The 27,465-nt window shown below is 43.7% G+C and overlaps 1 protein-coding gene across 6 annotated transcripts in view; it reads right to left on the bottom strand.

Moving 5' to 3' along the window:
• Positions 1-27,465, bottom strand: part of MEGF11 (multiple EGF like domains 11) — a 254,494-nt gene that overhangs the window by 24,951 nt on the left and 202,078 nt on the right. For all 6 annotated transcript variants that reach the window (XM_071441164.1, XM_071441163.1, XM_071441165.1 and 3 more), the window contains 8 exons: positions 27,335-27,437; positions 13,648-13,794; positions 10,950-11,084; positions 7,619-7,747; positions 4,564-4,692; positions 3,743-3,871; positions 1,123-1,251; positions 745-978 (listed from right to left, as the gene is read on the bottom strand). In XM_071441164.1, coding sequence (XP_071297265.1) covers positions 745-978; positions 1,123-1,251; positions 3,743-3,871; positions 4,564-4,692; positions 7,619-7,747; positions 10,950-11,084; positions 13,648-13,794; positions 27,335-27,437 — 1,135 coding nt within the window. The remainder of the gene's footprint in view (positions 1-744; positions 979-1,122; positions 1,252-3,742; positions 3,872-4,563; positions 4,693-7,618; positions 7,748-10,949; positions 11,085-13,647; positions 13,795-27,334; positions 27,438-27,465) is intronic.

Genomic DNA, 27,465 nt, shown 5'->3' with positions numbered 1-27,465 from the left:
AAGTCAGAGGGCAGTAAACCCTGAGAAGATCCCCACTGAGACAGTGGAGAAACCAGAAGGAAGTAAAGCCATCTCCTGCCTGGCATCATCCCTGGTATTGGCCAGAGAGGAATGAGTAAGAATGACAGCATTGAAAAGGAGATCACATCCTCCAAAATTTAGACAATCTGTCAAGAAAAGCTGTTCTCCACAGCAGGAGCAGAGGATAGAATGAAGGAAGAATGCTTTGATCCTGAAGAGCCTTCCTCTTCCTCTCTCCTGCTTTCCTCAGCTCCTGGAAGATGATTCCCACCAGCTGCCTATGTGGCAAGGACCTGGTCTGCACACAGCAGAGAGTGACAACAACCAGACACCTCAAATCACAAACTGCAGCACAGACAAAACCAAAACCTTATGACTGACCCAGACAATCCCATTCTTCAAACCAATAAAGGCTTCCCAAGGTTTCACAAAGGGAAACATCTCTGCACTGCAACAGGAATGCACATGACTCAAAATTCCATGCAGCATATTTCCTGCTTAGGTATATCCCATATCAACTTCCACACAGAAAACAGCTTAAATCAGTTTGATATTTACTTTCCTGTCCCATTTATGTGTTTAAAGATCACGGCATTCTGAGGAAGAATGGAAGTGTCATTATTTTTGAGGCTCAGTAACACATGTTACACATCACAGAAACTTGTATTTCCCCAACAGACAGGAATATGAGTCTGGATTTGATTAACATAAAAAGACCCTTACCAGAAAGTGAGTAATCTGTATTAGTCATCCTCATGGCTGGAGTGTAAGATACACTTGGCATGTCATGGCCCTTCTCCTTCTGTTTCCGTCGATACCACACAAAGAGTGCCAGCAAGACCATAATAATTAGAAGGAGAATAATAATTCCAATGATTGCTCCCACTGAGTGCCTCTCTGATCCAAGAGCAGGGCTAATTTTAGTATAGGGGTTTAATTCTTCCATCATAAGAGCCGCTGTTAAAAGTAATTCATAACACACTGTAAATTGAATCGTGCATTTCATTTCATTTTTGAAACACTGTGTTTTTTTAACTACATCATTGGAGAGGGGGAGAGAGAGAGGGAGACAGGGATTTTACAGAGAAAATTCCACTGTACCTTGATCACATCGGATTCCTTTGAAGCCTGGGCTGCAGTAGCAAGTGCCTGTGACGTGGTCACACGTTGCATTGTTCATGCACTCACACAATTGTTTGCAACCATAACCAAATGTTCCTGGAGAGCACTCTGGGGAGCCAAAGAAAAACATTGGAAAGAATTCTTCTGGTTTTGGGAATGGGCACAACACTTGCCAAGGGAAATCTGGTAGAGAAGTCTCCCTGGTTTTAGGATCTCTAGGGTAACACCCTAATATGAAATTATTATTAGTCTAAAGCAGGAGATAAATGCATTCTATGTGCAGTTTGTTACTTATTAAACTGTAACTTTCTGGAAAATTCATAGAATGAAATCAATGATAGGCACAAAGGCTTTAGAAGACTTGATGTATATTACAAATGTTCAGGGTTTAACAGAGATTGAGCTCAGAAGCTGCAGACAACAGAGCTCAGCATTCTTCACCTTAACTTAACCTTAAAAACTTACCTGTTTTATTTTTTCAGGAGGGAGTTGCAAAGAAAAGATTTAATGAACCTTTCTATGAACCCTACAGCCTTTACCAAACAAACCTCACATACTTTCCTACTCATCCCTGCCAGTGCCAGGATGGGAACTGGTAGGGATGAGTAGGAAACAGAATAGGACAGAATAGAATAGGAATAGAACATTGCAGGTGGAATTTCAGAACTGAGCATCTGAATGGTTTGATTTGCTCTGCTTCAGTGTCAGGGTTCCTAATCCAGAAGGAATTTCTATGCTGTCTTTGTGTTTCTATCAAAGACTGAATGTCCAGCTGAGAAATTTATTCATGCAATTACCATGATGGGCTATTACAATAAATCTGTAGGCAGCTTACTGTCCTTCTGGAAGCACTGTTCAAGAATAAATTGAAAGAAACAATGTCTGTCACTTACTTCCATGGAGAAGCTGCATTACTGAGAACATGCACCCTTGCTATGATCCTGTGGAATATATTGTTCAAGATGTGACTCCTTGTGTGTCACTGCAAAGGTTTTTCATTGCATGACAACACCTCCCCAGTGTCAGCCTCAAAGTAGCTTCTGGTAGCCAAAATTTAATATTAAGTACAGAACCATAGCCAGTATCTGTTTATTGATTTGCAGTGTGTATTAGAATTGTATATTTAATCTGTTGGTACTCAAACAAAGAAAAAAATAAAATTATTACAATTAATGCTCTTTCTTTTATTAGCCTGCAGCCTACTTAAAATGAATAAGGCCTAAATTTTGGGACTGCACCACAGAAATGATGCCTGCAATTAAGCATTTCATCTGCAATGCAGTGTGACTGCCCATTCAGCAGGATTTGGAGAAGGAAGGAGCCTTAATGAAGAGATTCTTTTAGATTAAACAGTAGAAAAACAAGTAAATAAATACATTTGTAGTTTGGATAGAAAAGAAAGCCTCAGGCATTGTACAGGGATCAAATCATAAAGCAGCTCCTTGTATAAAATCTGCTATTGTGCAGTTCTTTGTGGGATTCTTTAGTTTCCTATTTTGATTGTGGCTGCAGTGAAGAGCATCCCCAAATTCCACCAAGCTGGCCACTTACAGAGTTACAGTGGTGCCATGTGCAATCCCCCAAGAGCACACAAATTTGGCCCTGAGATATCACTTTGCTGAATGCAAGTGTGTGCAAAAACATATTTATGAATTAAGTTACATGCACAAATACATCCATAAAGATCCACGTAGCAAGCTACAGTTAAAAAGCCTTCCCTTGCAAATATGTCAGGAATGTTACTGAATTACCTTACTGCTAAAAAAAGTGAGGAATTAATGCCTTGGGAAGATGAGGTGGATGTCACCTGGGTTTAGAACCCCAGTAAGTGGGTGAAAATTTCCTTGTGAATTACTGCACTGAACACACACACAGAGCACATCCTCTTCCCAGGACCCTCATTCTGTGTTCTTCTAAGAAGCCATTTGGCACAGCCTGCTAAATATTCCAGTGGGACATGGATAACAATTCCAGGAAGACATTCCAGATCCCTTGCAAGGGAATTGAGGTTCATTGGGAAACACTCACTGCTCAAGCTAAACACAGACCCTTCCCAAAATGGCAAGCAACCTTGCTTCCCTTGATCTGCTTTCACTGTAAAGATGAATCTTTCTTTGGTCCATGTCTACATCATAACTTCTGTGGGAAAGGCCCATATCCCCAGTATTCTTTGGAAGGCAGAGAGCAGAAGGGACCTGTTCCTTTTAACCCTTCTGTCTTTATGCACTGGGAAACCTGGGGCTGCTGCTCTCAGCAGCATTCACAAGGCCTGAGGCAGATTTAGGGCTGGGTGTGTATTACCAGGTACGAGTTTTTTGGGAAGGCCCCAGCCAGTCAACACTAAGTGCAGTGATTTACTTTCCCTCACCTAACTTTAGCCTGGCAATGAAAGGCCCAATTTGCAGGGATTCAGTGAATTTCTTTATGCTCAGACTGTCCAGTTTTCCAGAGCTGCCCTCTCTTCCCTATGGACTATATCAGGTGCTTGAGGTCATTGTCCTGCTGACATCAACACCTCATTTAAGAGCCAGTTTGTGCAAGAATTGTGAAGCACAGCCCCTCTCTGGAGAAGGAGGGCACTGAGGAGGCTGGCACTTACTCTGCTCACACTGTTTGCCTGTGAAGCCCGTCCTGCACGTGCACTGCCCGGTGATGTGGTCACAGTCGGCCCCGTTCTGGCACTGGCACACGTTGGCACAGTTCTTCCCATAAAAAGCAGCTGGGCAACCTTTCAGCAAGCAGGACAAGGAAAGAGTAAGAAATAAGCTGGAAGTCAAACTCAGATGTGTTATCAGCACAAAGTATGTGGGCGTATAAATCAATGGATTTTCAGCCTCTGTATATTTAATGACATTTATTTGATGGTCTAAATGCAGAGATACTGTGACAGACAATTTTCTTGAAGTAATGTTTCTCATCTTTACAGAATTGCCTCTTAAGTGTTTCAGAAGAATGAAAACTTGACCCATCTATACAAACTACATTTTCAAGAAGTGAAAGAAGATGCTAAACAGAAACTCTGCAAGACCAGGGATCAATCAATTATTTGCAAGTGAAAGAACCTTCTTAAAAGGCTCACCAGAATTGGATCTCCTCTTTCATACCGGTAATTTGGCACTAGGGTGAGAAATCTCTACCATTTTCCTAAATCAGACCATAAATACTGGGGCATTAACAAGCAGGGACACTGACTGTGCAAATTCTAACAATGAATCAATAATCTAAATGATTTTCCCCTCCTTTATCGAGCGCCAAAGGCATAAAAAAACCTTGGAAAGCTTCAGGACTATTTTCTTAGGGGTGATGTGAGGTTATCAGGAGGAAGGAGCATGTGGTTTTCCAGGGAAAACTGCAATACTTGGAAGAGACACGAGGTAGCAGCACATACTTTGACAGATTCCCTGTCTCTGAAAGGCTTACGCTGAGTGCAGTAGAGCCCCGTCCAGCCATGGGTGCATCTACATTCTCCATCGTAGGGGCTGCACTGTGCTCCGTTGTGGCAGTTGCATGAATGAAAGCAATCAGGGCCCCAAAACCCAGTGGGACAAGCTATGAAAATAAAAAACATTTGTCAGCTGACAAAAAAGAAAGCAATGATCCTGTGTTAGTGCTGTGGAGGAGCAACAATAAAGGGAGAACCTGTGAGACATCAGCAAAGGCAGAACCTCACACTGCTGAACTTGGCAGTGACTCCTGGGCAGTGGCCAGTGCTCCCTGGGCAGTGACCAGTGCTCCCTGGGCAGTGACCAGTGCTCCCTGGGCAGTGGCCAGTGCTCCCTGGACAGTGACCAGTGCTCCCTGGGCAGTGACCAGTGCTCCCTGGACAGTGGCTGGTCCTTCCAAGCCATCAGTTGCTCTCCAAACCCTGCTGCCACCCTGTAACCTCTCCCTGGCACAGGGATTTTGGCAGCAGGTTGATGGAGAGGATTCTGCCCTTCTGCCCTGTTCAGGTGAGACCCCACCTGCAGAGCTTCCTCCAGCCCTGGGGAAAAACAGCAGAAGGATTTGGAGCTGCTGGAGCAAGTCCAGAGGAGGTCACAGAGATGCTGCAAAGGCTGGAGCCCCTCTGCTCTGGAGCCAGGCTGGAGGAGATGGGAATGTTCAGTTTGGAGAAGAGAAGGCTCCAGGGAGAGCTCAGAGCCCCTTCCAGGGCCTAAAGGGGCTCCAGGAGAGCTGGAGAGGACCTGGGACAAGGGATGGAGGGACAGGACACAGGGAACAGGGATAGATGGGTTATTTGGGTGGAATTGCTCCCTGTGAGGGTGGGCAGGCCCTGGCACAGGGTGCTCAGAGAAGCTGTGGCTGCCCCTGGATCCCTGGAAGTGTCCAAGGCCAGGTTGGACACTGGGGCTTGGAGCAACCTGGAATAGGGAAAGGTGTCCCTGCCCATGGCAGGGGTGGAATGGAATGGGCTTCAAGGTCCCTTCCAACCCAAACCATTCCAGGATCCTGTGACTCCATGATCCTCTGTGTGGGGCAGGAGGCAGGATCAGGTCCTTGCTGTGACCAGTGACCCTCAACATGACCCCAGTCTGTGCTGTGGCACTCTCCATGCCTCACTGGCATTATCTGTGAGGACAATTTAGGCAGGGTTGCAGGATATGGAGGTAATTTAATTTTCTTTTTGACATGCTGGAATTCTTGCATAATAAAGCCCAGCTATTCAGGTTTACTTTGCTATGCAATCAACCACTAAAATTACCACATTCATTTGAAGAACAGAGTGCTACTCCAATCATGAAAAAAATGTAAAGAAAACCTCTTCCAGTATGAATTCACATCCACAAATTCAGATTGCTATTGTTGTTGGGGGGCTAATATTAAATTAAAATCTCTGGGTCCATTTTATATTTCAACAAGTACAATATTAATACATTAAAAAAAGTTATTGTAAGCCTCCCTCCAAAAATGAATGCAGTAAGTTACTGTTATTAGTGCCAGCCTAAAAGATCCAAAATTATGATAGGCCTTCAATATAACAACTATATTTTTGCTTTAAAAAGCACTTTCCATTGCTTCCTGCTAAAGACATGAATTAATAAGGCACAGTTCCCAGGAAACCTGAAAGTACAGACACCAGGCCTATTTCCATGGATGCCAATGGCTCCATGGATGATAAATGGAAGTTTCTGGCATTTGACAGACACCTCTAAAGCCAGAATGAATGGCCAAAAAAACTCTGCCATGATGTAAATCACACAAAAGGTCACTGGACTCACACAATGTAAAGCTGAGCAGGATTTGGCCTGAAGTGTTTGTGCTATAAGCAACCAGAAATACTTTTCCAATGCTGTTCTAAGGCAGAGCTGCAGGAGCTGTTAGTGAATCCAGAACTGGCTCTGGAGTTGGAGCTAAAATTATCTCCTGAGCAGCTCCAAGTCCAGGTCATTCCAGGTTAACACAGGGCCAGAAATAGCCTGGGAGGGGAGCCCAGGTGCCCAGGGAGCCTGGAGTGGGACAGGGCCACCTTGGGAGAGGCTCCCTTTGTGTGCAAGGAGTAACTGAGCAAAGAGCCACGTCCCCCTCTGCTCATCCAGAACCCAGAGTGCCCACAGGCAGGTGCTGCCTGCTGAACTGCTCCTGCTGACCTGGCCTGCCTTGCTCTGTAAGGAAAAACACCTTTTTTCAAGGTTAACAGACACTAACAGACATTTCCCAATTAGATGGCTAAATATAATGAGGAATATGTACAGCTTTCTGTCTTTTTTCCCTTTTTTTTCCTGCTGTTTTTGAGTGACAGCAATATTCTGCCTGTGGAAGACACACAATAAAAGCAAAATTACAGCCGTCTGTTTTTATCCGATTCCTGCTTTATCACTTGGAGTTTAATATATTTTCCTCTGGAATGCTGTCTAATATGCTAGTTGTATCCTGAATATGAAGTAACATTTCTGAATGATCGGATATTGCCTCCCTCTGTGATCTAGCTTCAATTAAGGGATGCTCTCAGGAAATGACACTTTGGGATCAGCAAATGCCAATCTTCTACCTGGGCAATTTTCAGAAAGAAATCCTTCATCCCTACAAGGCCACATTGACTTTTACAATTAAATTACATTTAATAGAAATATTTCAGCTACCTAATTTCTCAATTCGAGGGATTTGGTACATGAAAACATTTACTGGTTAATAATGTCTAAATGTAATAGCTGAAAGAAAATTATTACAAAAAAAATAAATAAAAAGGAATCCAGCTAGAAATTAAAAGGGAGCATGGAGCTTTCTTTTCTGATAAGAGCTTGTGACCTCCCTTTCCTGGAATAAAAGCCAGTCAGGGCTTCTGCAAACTCCAAATGCAGGAACCAATTCAATCCAAAGCTAAGTTAGATTAATTAATAGAAATCTGCTTTAAAGAGAGTAAGGCACTGGCTGTAATACAACAGGGATTTCCCCAGACTCTGACTTTAACTTTCAGAAAGCAGCAAACCAAGGCAGGAATGGCTATCTGGAGGCAGAGGAGGGGAATGTCCCTTACTCTGGGAGCAGTCCATGCCGATCCAGCCCGGGAAGCACTGGCAGGAGCCGTCGATGGGGTTGCAGGTCCCGTTCTCGGTGCACTGACACACCTCAGCACAGTCCTTCCCAAACTTCCCACTGGGACACACTGCAAACACAAGGCACTTTACTGCAGCCTCTTCAAAGGGAATGGCAGGAAATCACAGGACTCAACATTTAGCAATTAGAGATAAAATTAATTACAATAGTTTTTCTTTGATGAAGCAAAATTCCTCTGGAAAGCAGGAAAAGTATTTGAGCCCATTTTGCTTGCATCCCAGGAGTAAAAACAATAGGAAAAAGTCATATTAAAATCCATTTTTCTGCTGGAAAATTAAGCTAATATAGTCAGAAGATTGCAATTATTGAAGGGCAGTATGGAAGGATTACAAGAGGAGAGACAAAACAGAGAAGAGGGATCATCAGGAGAGGAAAAGAACAAGAAAACCTTAGGAGAATTCAGTGAGGAGCAGCTACAAGTGAGTGGCTGGGACTGATCTGGTTTCCAAGGATTTTATCTATATTTATATTTATGTATGTTATATATCTGTTTGACTGGGAGCTATTTAACAAATGTGCTGCATCCCAACAAAATCAGCACCTCCCCCTGTGTGTCCACCTAAGTGAAGCTGGAAGAAAAGAAACTCAATTTTTTTCCAGAGTCATCCTCTCACATCCTAAGCACAGTGACAGGAAACTAATAGACATGTAGATCTTCAACCTCCCACCAAATTATTGGAAATCTTTAACGTTAAAGTTGATGGAAGGCTCTGCTCAGTAACAAATGAAATGTTTCATTTCTGGGCTCTTATTGGCTGTGTTCCCTGACAAAAACAGATGTATTTTCAAAACAAGATAAAACATATAGTCCATCTTTGCAAAGAGGGTAACAAATGGAACTGGACTTGGATCCTGGTAAATAATAGTGATGTCAAAAAAGTGATTAAGGCACTTCCCTGAATTATGCAGCTGTTCCACCACTTCAGCCTCTCTCACTTTCTCAAAAGTAGTCCCTGCAGGTGACCTCAATCTATCCTGACTGTGAATCAGCCACAGATTGAAATCCTGAGCTGTGATTCATTGGCTTTTATATAATATGCCATCCTCTGCTCTTACAAGAGCAGAGTATTGTTTTCTGCTTGTGTTTCTATAGACTATGGACTTATCTGTAGGAGTGGATAAAGTTGGGTTTGGCTTTCACACTGTGTGCTAAACAGAACTGTTCCTAAGTGAAAAGAGATAAAACTAAACACAATACACAGCCAGGATGGAAAGAATACACAAAGAGAGAAGGAAAGCAGAACCCTTCTATCACAGACAGCAAAAATTGAACTGATCTCTCAGCCCAGGCTCCTGGACAGGCCACACCAATATTCCCTTCCAGTGCTCTGCAAGAAGCAGCTCCAGGCACTGTTTTATGGCATCTTTGAGATGGAGATAGGCAACAGCACCTCGATGAAGACTGGGGTTTGTATGTACAAAAAATGGAATCCTCAAAGGCCTTCCTTTGAAGAGGAGCTGATTTGTTCTGCACCATGGATTACTGGTGGATCAGGGCAAGAACTGTGATCCAAACAGAGCTGCTGGCAAAGGGACCAGGTCACACTTTGGTGCACACAGGCAGAGCTGGCAGAGGGGTTCCCTCCACGGGAGCTCCCCTTGTCTCTGGGAAATGGGATGATGCCCTCTAGAATGGCAGCACAGAGGGATGACAAAATGGATCTCCCTAATTTAAACAACCTGGTTGTGGACTGACAGAGAGACTTGTGAAGATGTGAGATCCAAATCCAAGCACTTTCTAAATGTCTCAATCATTTTTAGAGAGCTGTAAAACAAGACCTCATGCTGCTTTCTTCAGCAGCAGCCTGACTGTACAACACAGATTGGGATGTTAATTAGCTCAGAAAGCTCTGAAGTGGGACTCCCAAAGTCCCTGTGGGATGTCAGGTGTGTTCTAGCAGTGATAACAAGTTATTATCAACCCATCTCACTCTGGGATTGTGAAAGATATTCACAAAACAGCTGTTTAGTTGTTTGCAGCTCGGAATCCTTGGCACAACTGAGTAAACCTGTGCAGTTTTGGGGGTTACACAGCTCTTCACATGCACATACTGCTGGTGGAAGAACGTTCCTGCTGCCAATGGCACAAGGAAATGAAAATTCCAAAGTGAAATCTTCATTTCACGTTTTTCTAATGGAAAATTAATTAGCATTTTTCTTTCTACAAAATAAAGTTACATGTTAACTCATTATGACAAACTGCAACACAAATTGATTTTAATTAGGACATGAATATTTTAAGATTAATTTGCTAGATAGATCAACATTTCAAAGTAAAACCAGAAGTGCTGAACATCTGAGCAAAAATAAAATAGTTTTCTTAAGAGGATAATTAGACCTGCTTATGCTTTGAAATCTGGCTAACTTTTCACATAAAATGGACAAATGCACTGAAAAACGTTCATTTTAATAAATTAATTGGTGTAATGTTTAGTTGACTATACAGCACAGGAAAAAAAAAACATGGTTATATTTAATCTATGTTTAATGATTTTGGGTAACTGCTGCCTGCAATCCCACCTTACTGAAAAGCAGGTCATTGAAAGTGTCATTCTGTTCTGGCAGGGGCAGTGGCCACTACAAATCACTTCTTTTAAATATCTGTGTAGAAAATAACCACTGCAGTATGCAGCAACTGAGAGTGCAGAAGGCTGAGGGATTTTGAGGGTACTTTTAGGAAGAAAAGGACAGCAGGAGTTAAATGTGGAACTTTGAAAGGTACAGAAAGGTGATGGGTGCTTGGGGGAGCTGAAGTTCCTCTTCACTTGTGAAAATGAACTCACTTCTCTGCCTCACTGCAAACTTTCCTTGTGTCCATGGTTTTAGCCATTCCCAGCCAGGTCCTGCACAGTGTCAATGAGGTTTGGTGCACAACTGGGTGTTTGGGATTGTTCACCTGAGCCGGCCTGTACCTTAACCAGAACCTCCCTGTCCTGCTGCAAAGATCACAGGAAGGTGCTCTCAACATTCAGGTGAGGACAGGCTGAGCAGCAAGAAAAATGAAGCCATTGGATGCTGATGTATTTACAGCAGGTGTCTCATTCCACAGGCACTTCAATCCAGTGTGGCAGAGCTGGATTATTTATGAAACCAGGAGCACATCGTATTTCCAGGAGGGTGACTGAGTACCTGTTTGCATTTTCCCTCTGAAGGAAAGATCTTCTCGGGATCTAAACTGCAGAGAGAAGCGCGAAGGGCGGGAGCAGGGGACGGGGCTCGCTCAGAGCGGCTGCCCGGAGGGGAGGCGGTACCTTGGTTGCAGAGGGGCCCCGAGAAGCCCGGCAGGCAGTCACACAGCCCGGACACGTGGTGGCAGGGACCATTGCTGTGCACGCACTGGGGACACGGCTGGCTGCAGTGGTGCCCGTAAAACCCGGGGGGGCAAACTGAAAATAGAACAAACCAGACTGTCACAGGTGTTTCAGCGTTTTCTCGTCACTCAGAACTTGAGAATTCTCTGTCTTAATCCCAAACCAATATTTCTGAATTCATCAAGCACAATTTTGTGGACAGCTGAAATGATGAGGCCTGTTGGATTGTTCCATGTCTAATAAAGTGCAGGCTCTGGTAAAACTGCTCCTGTGTTCAAACATTCCCACCTTCCTTCCTCATGGAAGTCCTTGGCTGTTTAATACCACAGCAGAGTTCTCAGCAGCCTCTCTCTCTCAGGACACTCATTTGAGTCCCTCTACTCAAAAAAACCTGAACACTGACAAAACAGAAGTTTAAGATGTTTGAGACCCCACAGCAGATATGGTTAATAACACACATTCCAAAGATTTTAGGATAGATAGGAAAAGAAACACTGGCATACATGTACAAAAACAGAAACTCTGAAGGAAATGGAAATTGAGTCAAGAAATCAGAGAAGGTGTATTAGAAAACAATATTTTATGTCAAAACCACTATACCAAAAGCAGATTTCCAAACCTATCTGGTGCAATGCCTGTGCTCAGCTGGGGCAGTCATTTTCTACATTTCATGGGAGGAGCAACAGCCATCAAGTGATGAAGAGAAGCCAATAATGGTAATTATGTAACACCATACAAAATCACCTGATTTGAATCAGTAATCATAGCAATAGCTGAGTAAACTTGTAATGAATTGTGTGCTTATTTTGCCTAAAACCTGGATTGAAATTATTATAGACTTTGTACATCAGGTATAGAATCAGGATTATGGCTCAGTATCTCTTCTAAAAGCAGATTTTTGCTTTTAAGAGCATGTAGAGTGAAAAAGCATCCACTGTCCAAACATTCACTGCAATAGATAACACAAAGAAATGTTAAATTGCAGTAAGTGACAGTAAAAATAACTTTATATGTTTTTATTTTTACTCCTGTGATTTTCTGTTCTATAGTTCTGGCTCAGTGGTTACTAAATCATGTCTGTTCTATTTTTCCAGCAAATGAGAATTTTCTTGTGGACTGTATGTTCTCAGAGGGTGTCAGGCTCTTACCCCACTGCACATTTCCAGCTGGAGCTTAGCTGACAGGTTGGTTGATGATGCAGTAGCTGTAAAACAACCTGGATCATTCCTGGAGACATTTCTGCAGGCTTAAGAGCACTAAACCATCCCAGTGTCTCATGTAATCCTGATTACACAGACAGAACAAGTTGGCTGAGTATCATCTTCAGTATCATCCTCAGCTCTGCCTTGTAATAAAACAGCCTAAACCCTGTTTCTAAATGAATTTCTAAGAGAAAAATGTGGATGATTTTGAGAACAAGCTTAGCAAGGTCTGCTCACAAGGTATTTTTGAGCCTGAATCTCAGAAAAGAGCTGGATTCCAAGCTGGATTCCCAGGCCAAATACACACAGAGGAAGGAGCAGAAGCATCCACAGGACCCCTCTGCTGTCACCCCAGTGGGGAGGAAAAGTTCTCCCCATTAAATCCTTAGTAAACATCCTCAGGGAGCAGCCTGATTCCTGGGCTTGCAAACTGGGCACAAGGGTTGCTCTTGTAGCCTGCATGCCAACAGCTGATAGAACTAAGCTGGTTTTTTTTCATCTCAGAAAGGTCAGAAACTATTAACTTCTGGAAGTTTTGCACTCTTAAGGTTTCAAATTTGTAAAACATTTTCTTCCTCATCTCCCTGAAGCTCTGAGCTCCACATTTTAGCCTTGGAGAGAGGTTTTACAGCTACACAGATATGCTGAAGCACCTGGAAATTTGGGTTTATAATGGAAATGCTTATAGGCCATTAACTACAGCAGTGCTAGAGGTCATTGTTATAATGGCTTTAAATAAAAACTGTCAGCTACAAATTATTTTTAGAGATGAGTGTGTTCTAGTGTCAAGTGTAACTTGTGAAATCAAAAGGGATCTATGAACTGGGCATGCAAAATGTCTCACAGCAAGAGGAGGAAGAAGAAATGCTGAGCAGAAAACAAAGACAAATCCACTTCTTGTTTACATGGGAAGATGGTTGGTGTAGTTTGGATCAGTGAATTAGGGTTCCTATGGGGCAAATGCAGCTTCCCAGATAAAGCAAATGAGAGGATTTTTATCTGCTTGGTACATTTTAATATGTAGCAGCAGAGCATCAAACAGGAGCTATTTTAGGCTGCTGTGTTTCTTTTTCTGGCATACAAGAAAACATTGCCTTATTATTTTGATGCCAATGCTCATCCACTTGTCATTATTTGATGGGTGGTAGCTGACTGTTTAACAGGTCTGACTTCACTGCAAACCTGAGTCCTGCCAGCTTTGGTTTGTAAGGGGGCTGCTCCTCCTTCCAGGTCACCTGTGACCTCAGGTGTGATCAGAAGAAGAAACAAGGCACAGCTCAGTGCAGGAGAGTTCTTGATGAAGGAGCCTTTTCCAGGCTCTTCTGCCCTCAGGAAGTCATGAGCTAAAGCAGCTCAGAAACTGTGGATTTGTCTGCCTGGTGTCATAAAGGAGCATTTCTACCTGCCTTGCTTCTGCCAGCTATGGAAAATCTTACTTCTCTGGCACAAGGGCCCTCTGTATCCCGGTGCACAGTCACAGGTTCCATCCTCAGGGGAGCAGGACCCCCCGTTCTCACAGCTGCAGGAGATGGAGCAGTTGGGTCCCCAGCGGCCCTGGCTGCAGATGTTGTCACAGTGGATGCCTAAGGACACAAAGCCACACGTTAGGCTTCCCACAACTCTCACTCTGCTCATTGATCAAAGAAATGCTCGGCTGGACTGATGCCTCACAGTCCCCCAGAGGGATCTGGGAAGGAAACAGCTCCTCTTTTATCTGCTTAATAAAGTGAAAATTAAGAAAATGCCAGAGAGGTGAATTCTGTAGGTGTTGGTGGGAGCCTGTTCAGTCCTCAGCACCATTAAAGAAACTCTGCATGTCATCCAAGAGATGAAGGTCAGGAATTGCTTTAAAGTCACAAAATAGCTCAAATAACTGGTCTGGAAATAGGCAGTTGATTGAAGCCTGATTACTTACCTGTTGTGAATTGGACAACCATAAAAAGAAAAATCAGGATTTTGCAAAAACATGTTCAGTATTTGGATTCTTCAACACAAGTAAATTAAACTCTATTTTGTGTTCTGTTCCCTTCCTGGCTTAAACCCCTGTGCTCTGGTGTTTTGTGCACACACCCCACATCTACCCAGAACTCCCAGAACAGTTCTGTGTGAATGAGCTGAGTTCTGATCCAGCGAGTGGCCATATGTGAGCACAGGCTGAGCATTTGCATGTTAAATGGAGACTGAGACCTGCCAATCCAGCTCCCAGGGCTCCCCGGGGTCCTTGTTTGATATTTATTATTATGAAGAGCAAAGCTTGGAAACACTGAAAGGAGCACACAGCCAGGAAACTTAACACAAAGCTTCTGGCATGGTTTCAACTGGCTTTGTTTAAACTGGTGACTTTTAAAAACAACCGTGTGCCGGGGCTTGTCACATATAAATGTGATTGAAGGAGCTGATCCTGCACACTGTGTCTGAGAGGCTCTCACTCCACTGGAATAAAGCAGTACCAATATCTGCAATTAGCAGGGCTATTTGCATGATCAAGGGCTCCTTGGATGGGTTTGCAGAATCATGAACTAAGAGGGACACTGAGCAGTGCCAGCTGCAGGGAGTGGCACTGGCAGGAGCATCTAAACCAGCAGAAATGGATCAGAGACTGGCTTGGAAATTTTTCTTAGAACATGACCCCAGTGGGAGCCCAGCCCTGAGACTGGGGGGTACCCACACACCTCAGCTGGGCTTCCAACCCCAACCTCAGATGTTCTTGACTATCTCTGACCTGAGATGTTCTTCTCCATGCCCAGCCCGAGATGCTCTTTACTATCCTTCACCTGAGATGCTCTCGATCACCCGTGCCCGTGTCCCACTGCACAATGGGATCAAAGCAGCTCAGGGGTTGGATTAGTGCAGCTCTCTGCAGAAACACAATCCCAACCATTTCCTCCCCCTCTGATAACTTCATCTGGATGCTGGAGGTAATGCACTGCATTTGGGGAGCTGTGATCTGTACAGTCACCAAACTCTGAGCATTATTAAATCAGCTGAAAGTCATTATAAATACACTTACAGTGCAGTTTCAAGTTGGTTTTATAAATCTCTGAAGTTAACACAGTAAGAAATACTGCAGAGCCAAAATTTCCCTTTTCTGGAGATTAATCATACAATTATAATGTCCCTTCCTAGAAAATCTTAACCAAGTCTGGCAAAAGCACAGTTTGAAATGTGATTTCTAGTAATACATGATCTTAGTTTTATTTATAAAGAGGCATGGACCATTCTGTACAGCTTAATAAAAACCACATTAAAAAACAGTAAAAACTTAATACAAGCTCAATTCCTTCCTATCCAAGTAAATAAATCTGAAAAAAGGGACTGTGAAAAGAGACAAGGAACATTTGTATTAGTAAAATCAAGAAAAATCATTATTTTAAGAAATTATTTTAAAGTCTTCCCTGCTCCCTTTGAAATCAAATATATCCCTGGATTACTTTAACAAGTGCTTTGTGTGTGCATTTATGTCCTTTATCCACAGTGCTCTGTAATTGAAAAGTCAGAAAATAAATTGTAAATAAATAAACAAACAAATAAATGTGTTTTTTATTTATAAATACATATATATGATCATTTATAGCTTTGAGTCTCAGTGTGAGTTCCCTGAACTGAAATCCAGACACAAAACCAGAAAAATGTGCATTTTCCCTCCCGATTGCAGCATTAAAATTACAATTCTGTCATTGTGGATGCTCTATTTATAAATGGGGACAATTAAACAGCATTATTTCTTGTCTCTTTTGACAAAGTTTGGGGAAGAATGACAGTGACTCTTTTCTTGTGGAAGGTACCTGAATTTGAATGCCAGGGCTGTTCCTGCAGCAGCAAGGCCCTTCCTTTGGTAATGAGTAATGAGGGATGTCTTCCCTCTGCTAACGAAGGCAATGAGTCATCGTGGAGCTGATTGTTGTAGCAAAAGGGAAAGGGGGAAAAGGAAACCTTCCAGGAGCCACTGGCACCCATTAGAGCCCTTCTTTATTTGTACATTTCCAGAAGACAACCGAGGTGGTGCCGCAATCAGGTTTTATTACTTTTTATTACTCCAAGTTAATTCTCATGGAAGACTTCATTTTTGAAGGCTCCGACACGCATTGAATTGCAAATATAAATGAGAAGTTAAAACTGCATCTGGACATGCAAGTCTTATGGAATGGTGCTGGAAAAAGCACCTTAATTTTACAATTCCCTAACCTGACAGCGTGTGAAGGGGGAGTCCATCCCTCCCAGCTACTTTACAGTCAGAGTCAGTGAAGCAGCAAGATTCTGTAATGTAAAACTTTAATATTTATTTAGGAACTTGCTGATGAACATTTCTGATAAGCAATTAGTTTTCAATTTCCAGAACTACAAGAAGTGCTGAAGTTGACACACCTCTGTACTACCTTGCGTTACAACCACAGATTCCTAATTTATGAACAAAGTCCTGGTTTCACATGCATGGTGTAGAAATTAGAAAGACAACTATCAGAAGTCCTTGAAGCTGCAGGAAGCAGTTCTATACATAAACTCTATTGCCTGGATACCAGGGAATTATCTGCCAGCCCGAGGCTGTGGTTCACAATTGCAGACACTGGTATAAAATTACACTTCCAAGACCTTTTTAAACAATGTTCTGGGGGTGAATTGTAAATGAAATCCACAAAACTTATAAAACTGTAGTTACCCACTGGACATAGGTAAAAGATCTGCACTTTTGCAGTAAGGCAGAGCCTAGGTAAGAGCAGAGCCCACTGTGGCTTTAATTCAGTCTGTGAAACAGCAGCCACAAACTCCCCATGGCCCAACAGGGATTTGGGGTATTGGATTCCTGCAAGCACTGGCTGCTTTCCAGTGGGATTCCCTCTGGACTGCTCTGTACATGGCATTCAGCTGACAGTCCCAGGAGTGCCTTCACTCCCTTTTCCTCACACCGACCTCCTTTGCACACATGATGGGGAGGATAACCAGCCCTGAGGGCCTGAATTACTGTGGAAAACACAAACTGGGCTCAACTCAGCCCACCAGAGCAGTCACAACTGCACTGTTCCAAGGGACAGCCTCACAGGACAGCTGCTCCAAACTCCTGCCCCTCCAGGACAATTTCCTACCAGGTGTCCAAGCAGCTGCTGGCTGGGACATGGGGAGTATGTGGGGTAACTCAGCCCAGGCTCCCCAGAGGTGAGGCCATTTGGTTGGGCAGGGATCTTCCAACATGGAGCTGCAGACAATCCTGATTAAAGAAAGCAGCAGGGAGAGAGGTAGAGGAGGAAGAGAATCCCAGAACCTCAGAATGGTTTGGGTTGGAAGGGACCATAAAGCTCATCTGTCCCACCCCCTGCCATGGCAGGGACACCTTCCACTGTCCCAGGCTGCTCCAGCCCTGTCCAGCCTGGCCTTGGGCACTTCCAGGGATCCAGAGGCAGCCACAGCTGCTCTGGGCACCTGTGCCAGGGCCTCCCCATCCTCACAGGGAACAATTCCTCCCCAATATCCCATCTAACCCTGCCCTCTGGCAGTGGGAAGCTGTTGATGGAAACCTGTGTCTGTCTTACATGGAGCAGTTTCAAGCTTGACCAGATGAAGTCAATCCTTGTACTCAAATTTACAAATCAACTGTGATGGATTAATCCAACATCCACACAAGCATCAGGAAAAGGAGCAAGAAAAAGAAGAGGAAAACCCCCCCAAGCCATACAACTGGGATGTGAGGCACCCATTGAAGAGCTCCTTCACAGGCTGCTTCCGTTAATAATCTTCAGTGGCTTCAAGTTTGTCAAAGTGATGCAGATTTAGTGCTGCCCATAACTACATCATGCTGAAGGACTTTGGAGGGTAAAATTCCTGAAAGCCAGACATAAGCAGAACTCCCTTTTTTCCCTCTCCAGGTTCTGCAATTGCACTCGTGCTTGGGGATTACGTCTCTGGCTCTTAATAAAGCTGCCATTGTTTCTCTGCTGTGTCTCTGGATAGTTGGAAACTAATACTCCAAACACAATAAAAGAGCAAAAATGGATGGAATAAATGAGAACCAGTGGCCTGGTTTTGACCACTGCTATCCCCCTGACAGCAGCCTCTGCAGCAGTGCCCAGCATCTAATTATTTTTCAGGGATGTAGGAATTTGATAAATTATAGGATGTAGTTCCCTCCCCCCCACATACTTTAATTTTACATCTACCAGCACATAACTGTAATTATTTCTCTGAATAAGATCTTCAGCTTTTTTTTCCCCCTCAATAGTCCCAATCTAAAGACAGATGCAACATCAATTAGGAATGACAGGAATGATTTCAGCAGACATTTGAATCCAACACAAACATTGTGCTCTCCTCCACCTGTCTTTCAACATGACATGAAGTCATAATAATCTCTTATTTCTGGCATTTGAATAGCTTTGGAAAGAGCTGCTTTTTATGTAAAAATAGGCACAGGATTTATGCAGGCGATGCTGTGGAGGCCTGAGGTTTGGTGAGTCACGCTTGGCTTTGATGTGCAATGCTGGTGGCTCTGGCAGGAAGGATCCCCAGAGCTGTTTGGTACCTGCTGACAGGGGACCCCACCCAGCACACACCCCCAGCTGATGCTGCAGGGCTGCCTGGGGTGGGAGGCGTGGGCAGGGGCCAGCAGGGAGCTGAAGGTACTGGCAACAGGTCTGGGAGTGTCTCAGTGGCTCTGACCTCTGGGCACACCCTCCCTCTGGTCTCTGTCCCACCTGCAGGGATCCCATTGGCAGCACCCCCACCCAGCCCAGGGGCAGAGCCAGAGGCCACCCAGGTCCCCCTGAACCCTGCCTTGGCCTCCTGGTTTGTACATTTATTTCTGATAATGACTTCCATAATCACACATTCATGTTTTCTTTAACATAACCTCTTGTCTTTCCCTGATACTGTCACTGCTGTTACACCTCTGGTGTCCCTATAAATTCTATTTAAATTGTATTTGAGGTTAGCTCCATGTGCTTTCCTAAACAGGGACTCTTCTGCTGCTTCAGTCTCTTAAGAGGTAAAAGACAATTCACTGAGAGCACAAGGAAGAACTGTCCAACCTGTGGATCAGCTGCTCAGAGGGGCCATCACAGAGCACAAACAAGAGTTCACAAAGAATTCTTGATGCTTTTCCATCACTTTTTGCATCTCTGTATTTTTTCCTACCTGAGGCAAACCCTGAAGTATTTGACTCAGAGCCAGTCAGAAGCACCACAGCACAATTCTTGACAGCTCAGCATTTAAGAATGCTGAAGAATGAGAAAATCAGTGTGGGGAGGGCAGCAGATAGAAGAAAACATAAAGGGATCTCTCATAAAATTAAATGGAAACATTAAGAATTGATGGCTGCTCATCTAGTCTGCAAATAAGCTATTTTTGTTTTTATATAGTGAAACTACTCAGCAGAGAGCAGCAGCCACACTCACATTATCTATGAACTTCTGTGGTGTTCTCAAATGCTTTTTTTCACTGATTTTTTTTTTCCCAGTTGGTGCCATGGAGCCTTCCTTCTCTTGCTGATCATCATTCACCAGTGGATTCAGAGGGGCAACTCCTGAGTGTAATGTAACAGCCCATCAGTCTAAATGAAAGCTCCATGATCTGGTCCTAAATAATGAAGAATAAGCCCTTCCCTGAAGCCAGTGAAAAATTCTACATTGTCCCTTCTCTCATCTGTGCAGGGGCGATTTATGCAGCCATTAATGTAAGTGTTTTTCTGCAAGTAATACACTTAGAGCCTAATGCACCTCTGTGGAGCTCTAATCCTACCCCTAGTTTTAATTATCTAGAGAAATCTCTAGGTATGAATCACCCAACCCAGGGAATTTATGCAATAAAAGCTTTTGAGGCAAGAGACCTACCTCACAAGAAATGAGGTAAGTCAAAATGTTTGCTAAAGTAAAGGATGATTAGGTTCCCTTTGCTGCAGGGTATTCCCCTGGGCAGGCAGGGCAGACCTGCAGAAAATGGGGCTAAAAGGAGTCAAGCCCTAGACAGCCCTGCTTCATCTGCAGAGCTTTCCTATTTCTCAAATGTTGGGAACAGCTTCAGGCTAGGAGGGAAGAGAAAGCTGGGGAAGATCTGAGCAGACCATCAGCAGGCAAACAGGAGGAACTGGTAACTGGGAAAAGCTGGAAATTTCCTGCTGGAAATGTTCAAGCTCCTGAACTAAACCATGAGTGAAGAACAGCTGAGCAAGAGCTGAGGCATAACCAAAGCCTTTTGTGGTCAATGATGTTGAAATTCCACCCTTTCTCCTTGGTGTGGGAGGGGAAGGAAGATGGTTCCAACACTTTTCACCGCAAACTCTTTCATTAATGACATAATGTATCATAGAATCCTGGATGGTTTGGGCTGGAAGGGACATTAAAGATCATCCCATTCCCACCCCCTGGCATGGCAGGGACACCTTCCACTGTGCCAGGCTGCTCCAAGCCCTGTCCAGCCTTGGACACTGCAGGGATCCAGGAGCAGCCACAGCTGCCAGGGCCTCACCCTCACAGGGAAGGCAGCATACAGAAAATTTCTACTTTTTCTACTATCCAATCCAACCCTACTCTCTGGCAGTGTGAAGCCACTCCCCCCTGACCTGTCACTACCTGCTCCTGTAAATAGTCTCTCTCCACTATAGAAATATATAAATATACACACACACCTCATTTGAGCCTGCAGGCTCTTTGCTGAGCACTCTTCCCTCTCCTCCTTTCACACCCAGCATGCCAACAGCCAGGATTTAGTCTGCTGAAATGTGCACAAATAATTTTTCCCCACTTCTCGCCCACATTTATTTATAGGTGACTATTGTACACACAGCCAGGCTTATATATAGAATGTCTCTGCATGAAAATGGAAAAGGGTTGGGTACCTCGAACGTCAAGTCTCATGTTGCTAAAGCCCATTAAATTAGCATCACCCAGGATGCCATCCAAACTCTATCTTCTCTCAGAAATTTAAAAGCTGTCCTTTATTAAGCAAAATTAAACCCAAAAATAAATACAAAGATAAACAAACTTGTGTATCTTCTGTTTATAAGATTATTACTGCAATGATTTGCATACATGCTGAAGTTTAGCAGTAGCCCTACTGCAGCTGCTAATTATAGTCTGAGGGTCTGATCCAACTCCCACTGAAGGAATGGCAAAAATCCAACAGATTTCACCAAAGGTGAAATAGATACAAAATCTGTCACAGGACAAACACAACTAAACCTTACTCAGATGAAAATCAGGAACCTCCCCAGATACCTGCCAAGGAAGGCACAGACATAATTAATGTCAGGACATCAATGAAATCTTTGATATAACTTCAGAATTAATATTTTTGAAAATTAGCCCTATATCAGCAGGAACCATCCTTAAAGGTTCCTGTCAAAGAGAGAATTTTTAAGCACAGCCTGACATTAAAATCTTATCAACTCACTTGAAATTAAGTCAATGAAAAATTAAAGCTAATTTCTAATAAGCTTATCTTACATTCATAGACTAAAGGGCACTTGTTGAATCCAGAGAGTAAGCACACCTTTCATATGGAAAAGATTTTCACACTGGAAAGGCAGGGGCCAGGAGAGAGGCTAAAATGCACCATTTTAGACTGACTCTAGAAATTTCTAGTTTTCCTGTCCATTTAAAGCTAATGTAAGGATACAGAATAATCACAGAAATAAATTATTAATTTAAAAATCTGGGATAAGACTGCCAGAAGTGATAAATGCAAAATACGATGTAGATAATGGGACTAGACATCTAGAAAATGCATGTTTAATAGGAACTTACTATTGCTCCATTCTGGTATTTTAGGCTCTGTCTTACAAACCAATGGTACAAAACAATCTGATGGAAAAAAAGCCAACCCATGACATTGTGAATTCTAAACCTCTCTGGATCTTTAGCTAAAAAGCTGCAGGGGCATGAAATAAGTCCTAGAATTTTTTCTGGTTTTAAATAGGCATGGAAAACCAGCTCCCAGTTTTATCATCACATAGATGAGGTTGATCTACTAATGACAAGAGAATTATTTAGGCTTCAACCCAGTACAGCTGAGGACAGGATCTGGCCCTAAGATTATAAATTAGATACAGCTGCAATGAAAGAAAATCATATTAGTACAAACAAAATTCATTTTATGGAAAGGGTGGGTTTTTTCCTTCAAGGATTTTTCACCTCCTTGCAAAGAACTAGAGAAAGTGAAGTTAAAAATACCTTAGAGCTCCCCGTCAAAGTGGTCAGTGCTCCTTTAAAATTCAAAAAGGCTTTCCCTTGAGTAACAGGCTTATCAGTTTTCCTGAATTAATGTGTCCACAGGAGGCAAGAAACATGTTTCTGTGTTTGAGTGACAGTGCAGATGCCACTGCCAGCCTGCAAATGTTCCCAGCCCTGCAGCCTGGTCCCTTGGAGCTGCCCTGGGCTGTGCCCAGCAGCACCTCCCAGCCCACAGGTGGGAATCCTGCAGCTCCAGAGTCCCACAGCCACTGTGCTGGAGCTGGACACGAGCAGGGACCATCAGGGGCTGTGTTCTGGCAATGTGGGAAGGTTACTGAGGTTGTAAAGGACACTGAAATATGTATTTTGATTTCCACAGCAAAGAGGGAGGCAGCTCTTATGAGCCAGGAATGAAGCCTGAAGGTATAAAGCACCAAGGTAATAAGATGTTTGTTCCTCAGCAGCATGCATCATTTGCATACCTGTGTTTGCCATCCTGATTAATTAAGGAAAATCTATATGGGCTTCTTTTATGATTAACTATGGGATGCACACTTTTATGTTCTCCATCTCATATCTACAGCACCAGGCTAATTTTCCCCACACATCTTTGGGATGTTAAAATACAGTGAATAAACTCTGGCTTTGGGTACTGAGAGAAGCCTCTGGGTACCCCAGCTCAGTGGGGAGCTGAGATACCATCACCACAGCAGCTCTGCAAAACCAGAGCACCACACAAGAAAAAAGGCAGAACAAGATGCAGATAAGACAGCATTTCAGATTAAAGGAATTCAGATAAACAGGATTTTAACTGACCTTAGCATTTAGAGGAGTGGAATCTATCCCCCTGCAGATCACTTCCCATTTAAACCCAGTGTAAGAGCTGAAAGGGTAACAAAGCACACGCTGCCACAATTAACCTGGAGCAATTGGCTCATCCCAGGGAGGAGCAGAGCTCAGCTGGAGGAGCAGCCAGGCCTGTGGCTCTGCTTCTGGCATCAGTCTGGGACTGGGAAAATGGATGGACTCGGGTCCTGGGGGCAGCATGGGCAATACCTGGGTCTGTCTCCCCAGGGAGCCTTACCTGGCTCTGGTCAAGTACCTCCAGAAATCAGAGGACAGGCCAGCAGCTCTAATTTAATTATTGAAAGATTACTGAGGGAAGCAGCTAAAGGCTACACAGCCTCAAACACCTGGAATCTGTGAGGAAGCCATTTCTGGTACAAAAGCTGGCTGAGATGGGACCAAGCTGAGGGGGTTTGAAGTTCATCCTGCATCCCACAGGGGATGCAGTTGGAGCTGTCACCTCCAGAGCCTCAGCATTACACTGCCACAGCAGCACTGCCATCCTGCTCACCCAGCAGGGCCACCAGGGCAGCTGGTCCTTTCCTGTCCACTTTCAGATTAGAGAAATTGAGAGGAGCCTAACTGAAATAACCTTGTTGCTTGAGCATCCAGGAGAGGAGGTTGCACCTGGGACAGATGAGACTCATCCTGCTTCTCCAGGACCTGTTTGTTGCAAAGGACTTCCAGGAGCTGCTCTACCATGCAGCATTTCTGTGTTCCACTCCCTCTGTGGAGTCACTGTGTGCAGGAACCTAATTAACCAAATGTAATTAGCACTGAGCATTTTCATTTCAACCTGAGTGTACATAAAGTAACACCTCTTCCACAAATGTCTGGTGTGTTGGGAGCTCTGAGGGACCTGTGCACACACACAGGGCTGCAAGCACAGAAGTGTCTGTACCTAAAATGCACAGCAAAGGTGGGGAAAGAGAGCCTTATTAATCCTTAAAAAACAGCCTGAGCAATCAAGACTTGGTGCCCTGAGAGCAAGACCTTTCCTTTTTAACCCAGCAGTAGATATGAACACCTCTTGTTTGGATTTCCAGGGCACTATTTGTACACATGAAGTTACACATGTCCAACCTGGAGAACTCCTTCCAGTGCAAGGCTGAGCCCTCAGTGTCACTGCATCCCACATTTCCTTCCTGTGGAGGGAAATTCAGCTCTGCATGGCATCAGCAGGTCACAGATCTGATTTTGCCCAACATTTCAACAAGTTTCACTTTGTTTTTACCACACGAGAGCATTTTGCCAATGTAGTTTTGGGCTTCTGTTCTTGCTGAGCTATCTCCAAAGCCATTGGTGGCACCAGGTGCCACTTGGCTGGGGGACTGGCAGCAGTGACACCAGGTACAAGTGTCCCCAGAGCTGATCCAGCCCCTGCCTCTGGCTGCACAGGTGCATTCCCACGGAGCTGACAGGGAGGGGATGTGCAGATTGCTGCCTCTGTGCTTATTTATGCTCCCAGCTGCTTTGCACAGCTTTGTGAGCTCCTGCTTGAGACGTGGGGATCTCTTCATCATCTTCCCATCTGCCAGGGACACTCAGCTCCTGAAAATTACCTTCCCCCAGCTGGTATCCACAGAAGGTCATTGTCCTGAATAATAGTCTTGGGTGGCAGTCATGACAGAATAAAAGGATGGTAGAGTGCTATTACCTTACATTGCATGCTGCTCTGGACATGACTTTTTCCTTCTTTTGCCAGTCCTCCTCCATGCTTTTACCATCCATCAGTCCCTGAAGGTTTATATCAGTAACATCTTGAAACCACTTTAAAGAAAATGGGTTCAATCTCCCCCTTGATCTTTACATAAAACACAGACATCAAGAGGGAGTCCCAGGTCTGGGATGAACATACAGAATTTGCTGTTTCAGATGAAGTTTGTGGCTATTAGGATCAGAAAGCCACGTGAATTTTCTGTTTGGTGTGAGTGGGCAGGAGAACCTTCAGAAGTTCCGTGATCCTGAACTTTTCTGATATTTTTCAGGCCATGCCTAATTAGTACCAAAATCAGAAAGCAAAAATTTCAGCCTGAATTATTTATCACCTCATATTAATAAAATGCACTGCAATACACATCATGGCCCAGTTCACAACAACTGCAGATAAGATTAATCTTTCACTGATGCCATACTCCTTAATATGAAAATATAATTATCTAGCTGAAGAGTTTCTTAAATGACATACTTTCAAACTGGTAGGAGCAGAATTTATCCTTGTGTCTGGTGCCAAGCCAAGTGGAAAAAACATTGGAACAGAATTGACAAAACACGTGTTGGTTCTGTCTATCAACATTTCCACCTTACAGAGCCCTGTTACTGTTTCAACTCCAACCTGGTCTCAAATATGGATATAATATTTTCCTTCCTGAAATGTGATCCTGAGGAGAAGAATTCCAGAACTGTGGGAGCACATTGAGGGATAAAGTGCTTGGGCTGCAGCAAACCCCCTCCAAGTTAATATACACTTATCTTGCTCAATATGGGAATTAAAAGAAGGACATCAGAAATTATTCTTACCTTTAATTAATTAGTATCTGCATGTGATGTCCATTTACAGATGTGCATGGCAATAAGCACAAAGTATTTGCTGCAAATGCCTCTGAGAAAAAGCCACACCTTCAGTCTGCATTGTCTGCAAAGGTCAGTCCCTGCAGTTTCCTCTGGAATGCTACATCCAGAAGATGTGTAATGAACTTTTAGAGTAGGTGTATATAAATATCTCTCTTCAAATTACTCTACTTTTAAAAGCCATTTTTTCCCTTGAAGAAGCTCACAGTGACTACAGGAAAATCTACCAGCTGTTTCTCTGCTGATCATCAATAATAAACAGTAGAGTTTTAAAGCCTGATAGATGGATATATTGATGGCAAGGAGGTTCAGAGAAAGATAAATGCTGGCCAGCCAGTGAGGAAGGCAAGAGAATGAAGGAGGGGATGCAAGTGAGCTTATAAAATGGAGTTTCTTGGGGGAAAAATGTCCATTTCAGGGTTACATGCCCAGTATCTTAGAAAAGTAGCTTTGCTGTACACAACATTTTTAAAAATTCTTTAAGGATTATCTCCATTGTATGTTTTAGGCATAATTTCATTGCTTTTGCTTCATGCTCCTGGGAGCTGGGCTGCTGTGGGATGTCCTCTCCATCAGAAACAGAAGGTGTGTGTTGGTTTAGGGCATAAATCAATGGGAAAGGTGACACTATCCCAAATGTTGGCTGCCTGATCAGCCTGCCTTGCTCATGCATCCTCTCAACTTGTACTTGTTTGAAAAACAATTAAATTTTCCAAATGATTTGCTGTTAATATAAATGCATTTTGACTGTCAGTGCCACTGGTGGTTCTGCAGTATATGACTTTATTTCCATACAAGCTTTATTTCCATAACTTTATTTCCACCCAGGGCCTCAACAGAGAGCAGAGAGATTAACCAGCATTTTAGGCAGCAAAGTGTGAAATGGTTGGGTCAGTAACTTGTCCCCTACTGCTGTCAAAAGCTGGGAAGAGAACATCAGTGTGGAGTCAAGTGCAGGTCTAATTGTACTGAGAACTCCAGCCTGGACTCTCCAACTTCACTGAATATTCCTCTCTGTTGCTGTGTCATCACAACAGCTCTGTCACACCAGCATTAATCTGCTCTCTGCAACTACCCTGTGACAAGAACCATTGGAAAATGGGAATGCAGAGTTTTGTATGTTGGAGCAGCTGTAATGACTCATCAGATATGCCCTGTCTGCATTCCAGGTATGATGGTCCTGGGATTCACCGTCCCACAGCTGCACCCTGTGGAAAGGGCAGTTCAAGGAGAAAAACTCTGCAGGATTATGGATGATCTGCATCCCTCCTGAGGATGCTTTTACAGAAGGCTAACATCTGGCTGCAGGTTTGGAGCCATCTTCAACTCATCTGAATACAAATTTAATGAATGCCAATTATTGTCACCATCACGAGTGATTTAAATGTGGGCAAGTTCAGCTGATCTTGTCTCAATCCATTATTTACAAGTTTGCAGTCACAAGTCCAGGGTTATAACTGATGCAAAAGCAAAGCACAGCAAACCAGCATAACCCCCCAAAGCCCCAGATGAAGCAAAGCCCCAGAGTCTACAAGGGCAGTTGCTGGTTTACCTGTCCAGCCCGCGAGGCAGCAGCAGTAGCCGGTGACAGGATCGCACCCGTCCGCGTGGTTGCAGTCACAGCGCTCACTGCAATTAAGGCCATATGTTCCATCCTTCAAGAGCAGAAATAAAAATCCTCTC

This window comes from Agelaius tricolor, unplaced genomic scaffold, assembly GCF_023055355.1.
Source record: "Agelaius tricolor isolate 1412-34295 unplaced genomic scaffold, bAgeTri1.0.p SCAF_16, whole genome shotgun sequence".
Classification (NCBI taxonomy): Eukaryota; Metazoa; Chordata; class Aves; order Passeriformes; family Icteridae; genus Agelaius; species Agelaius tricolor.
This window is presented reverse-complemented; position numbering and strand designations above follow the sequence as displayed.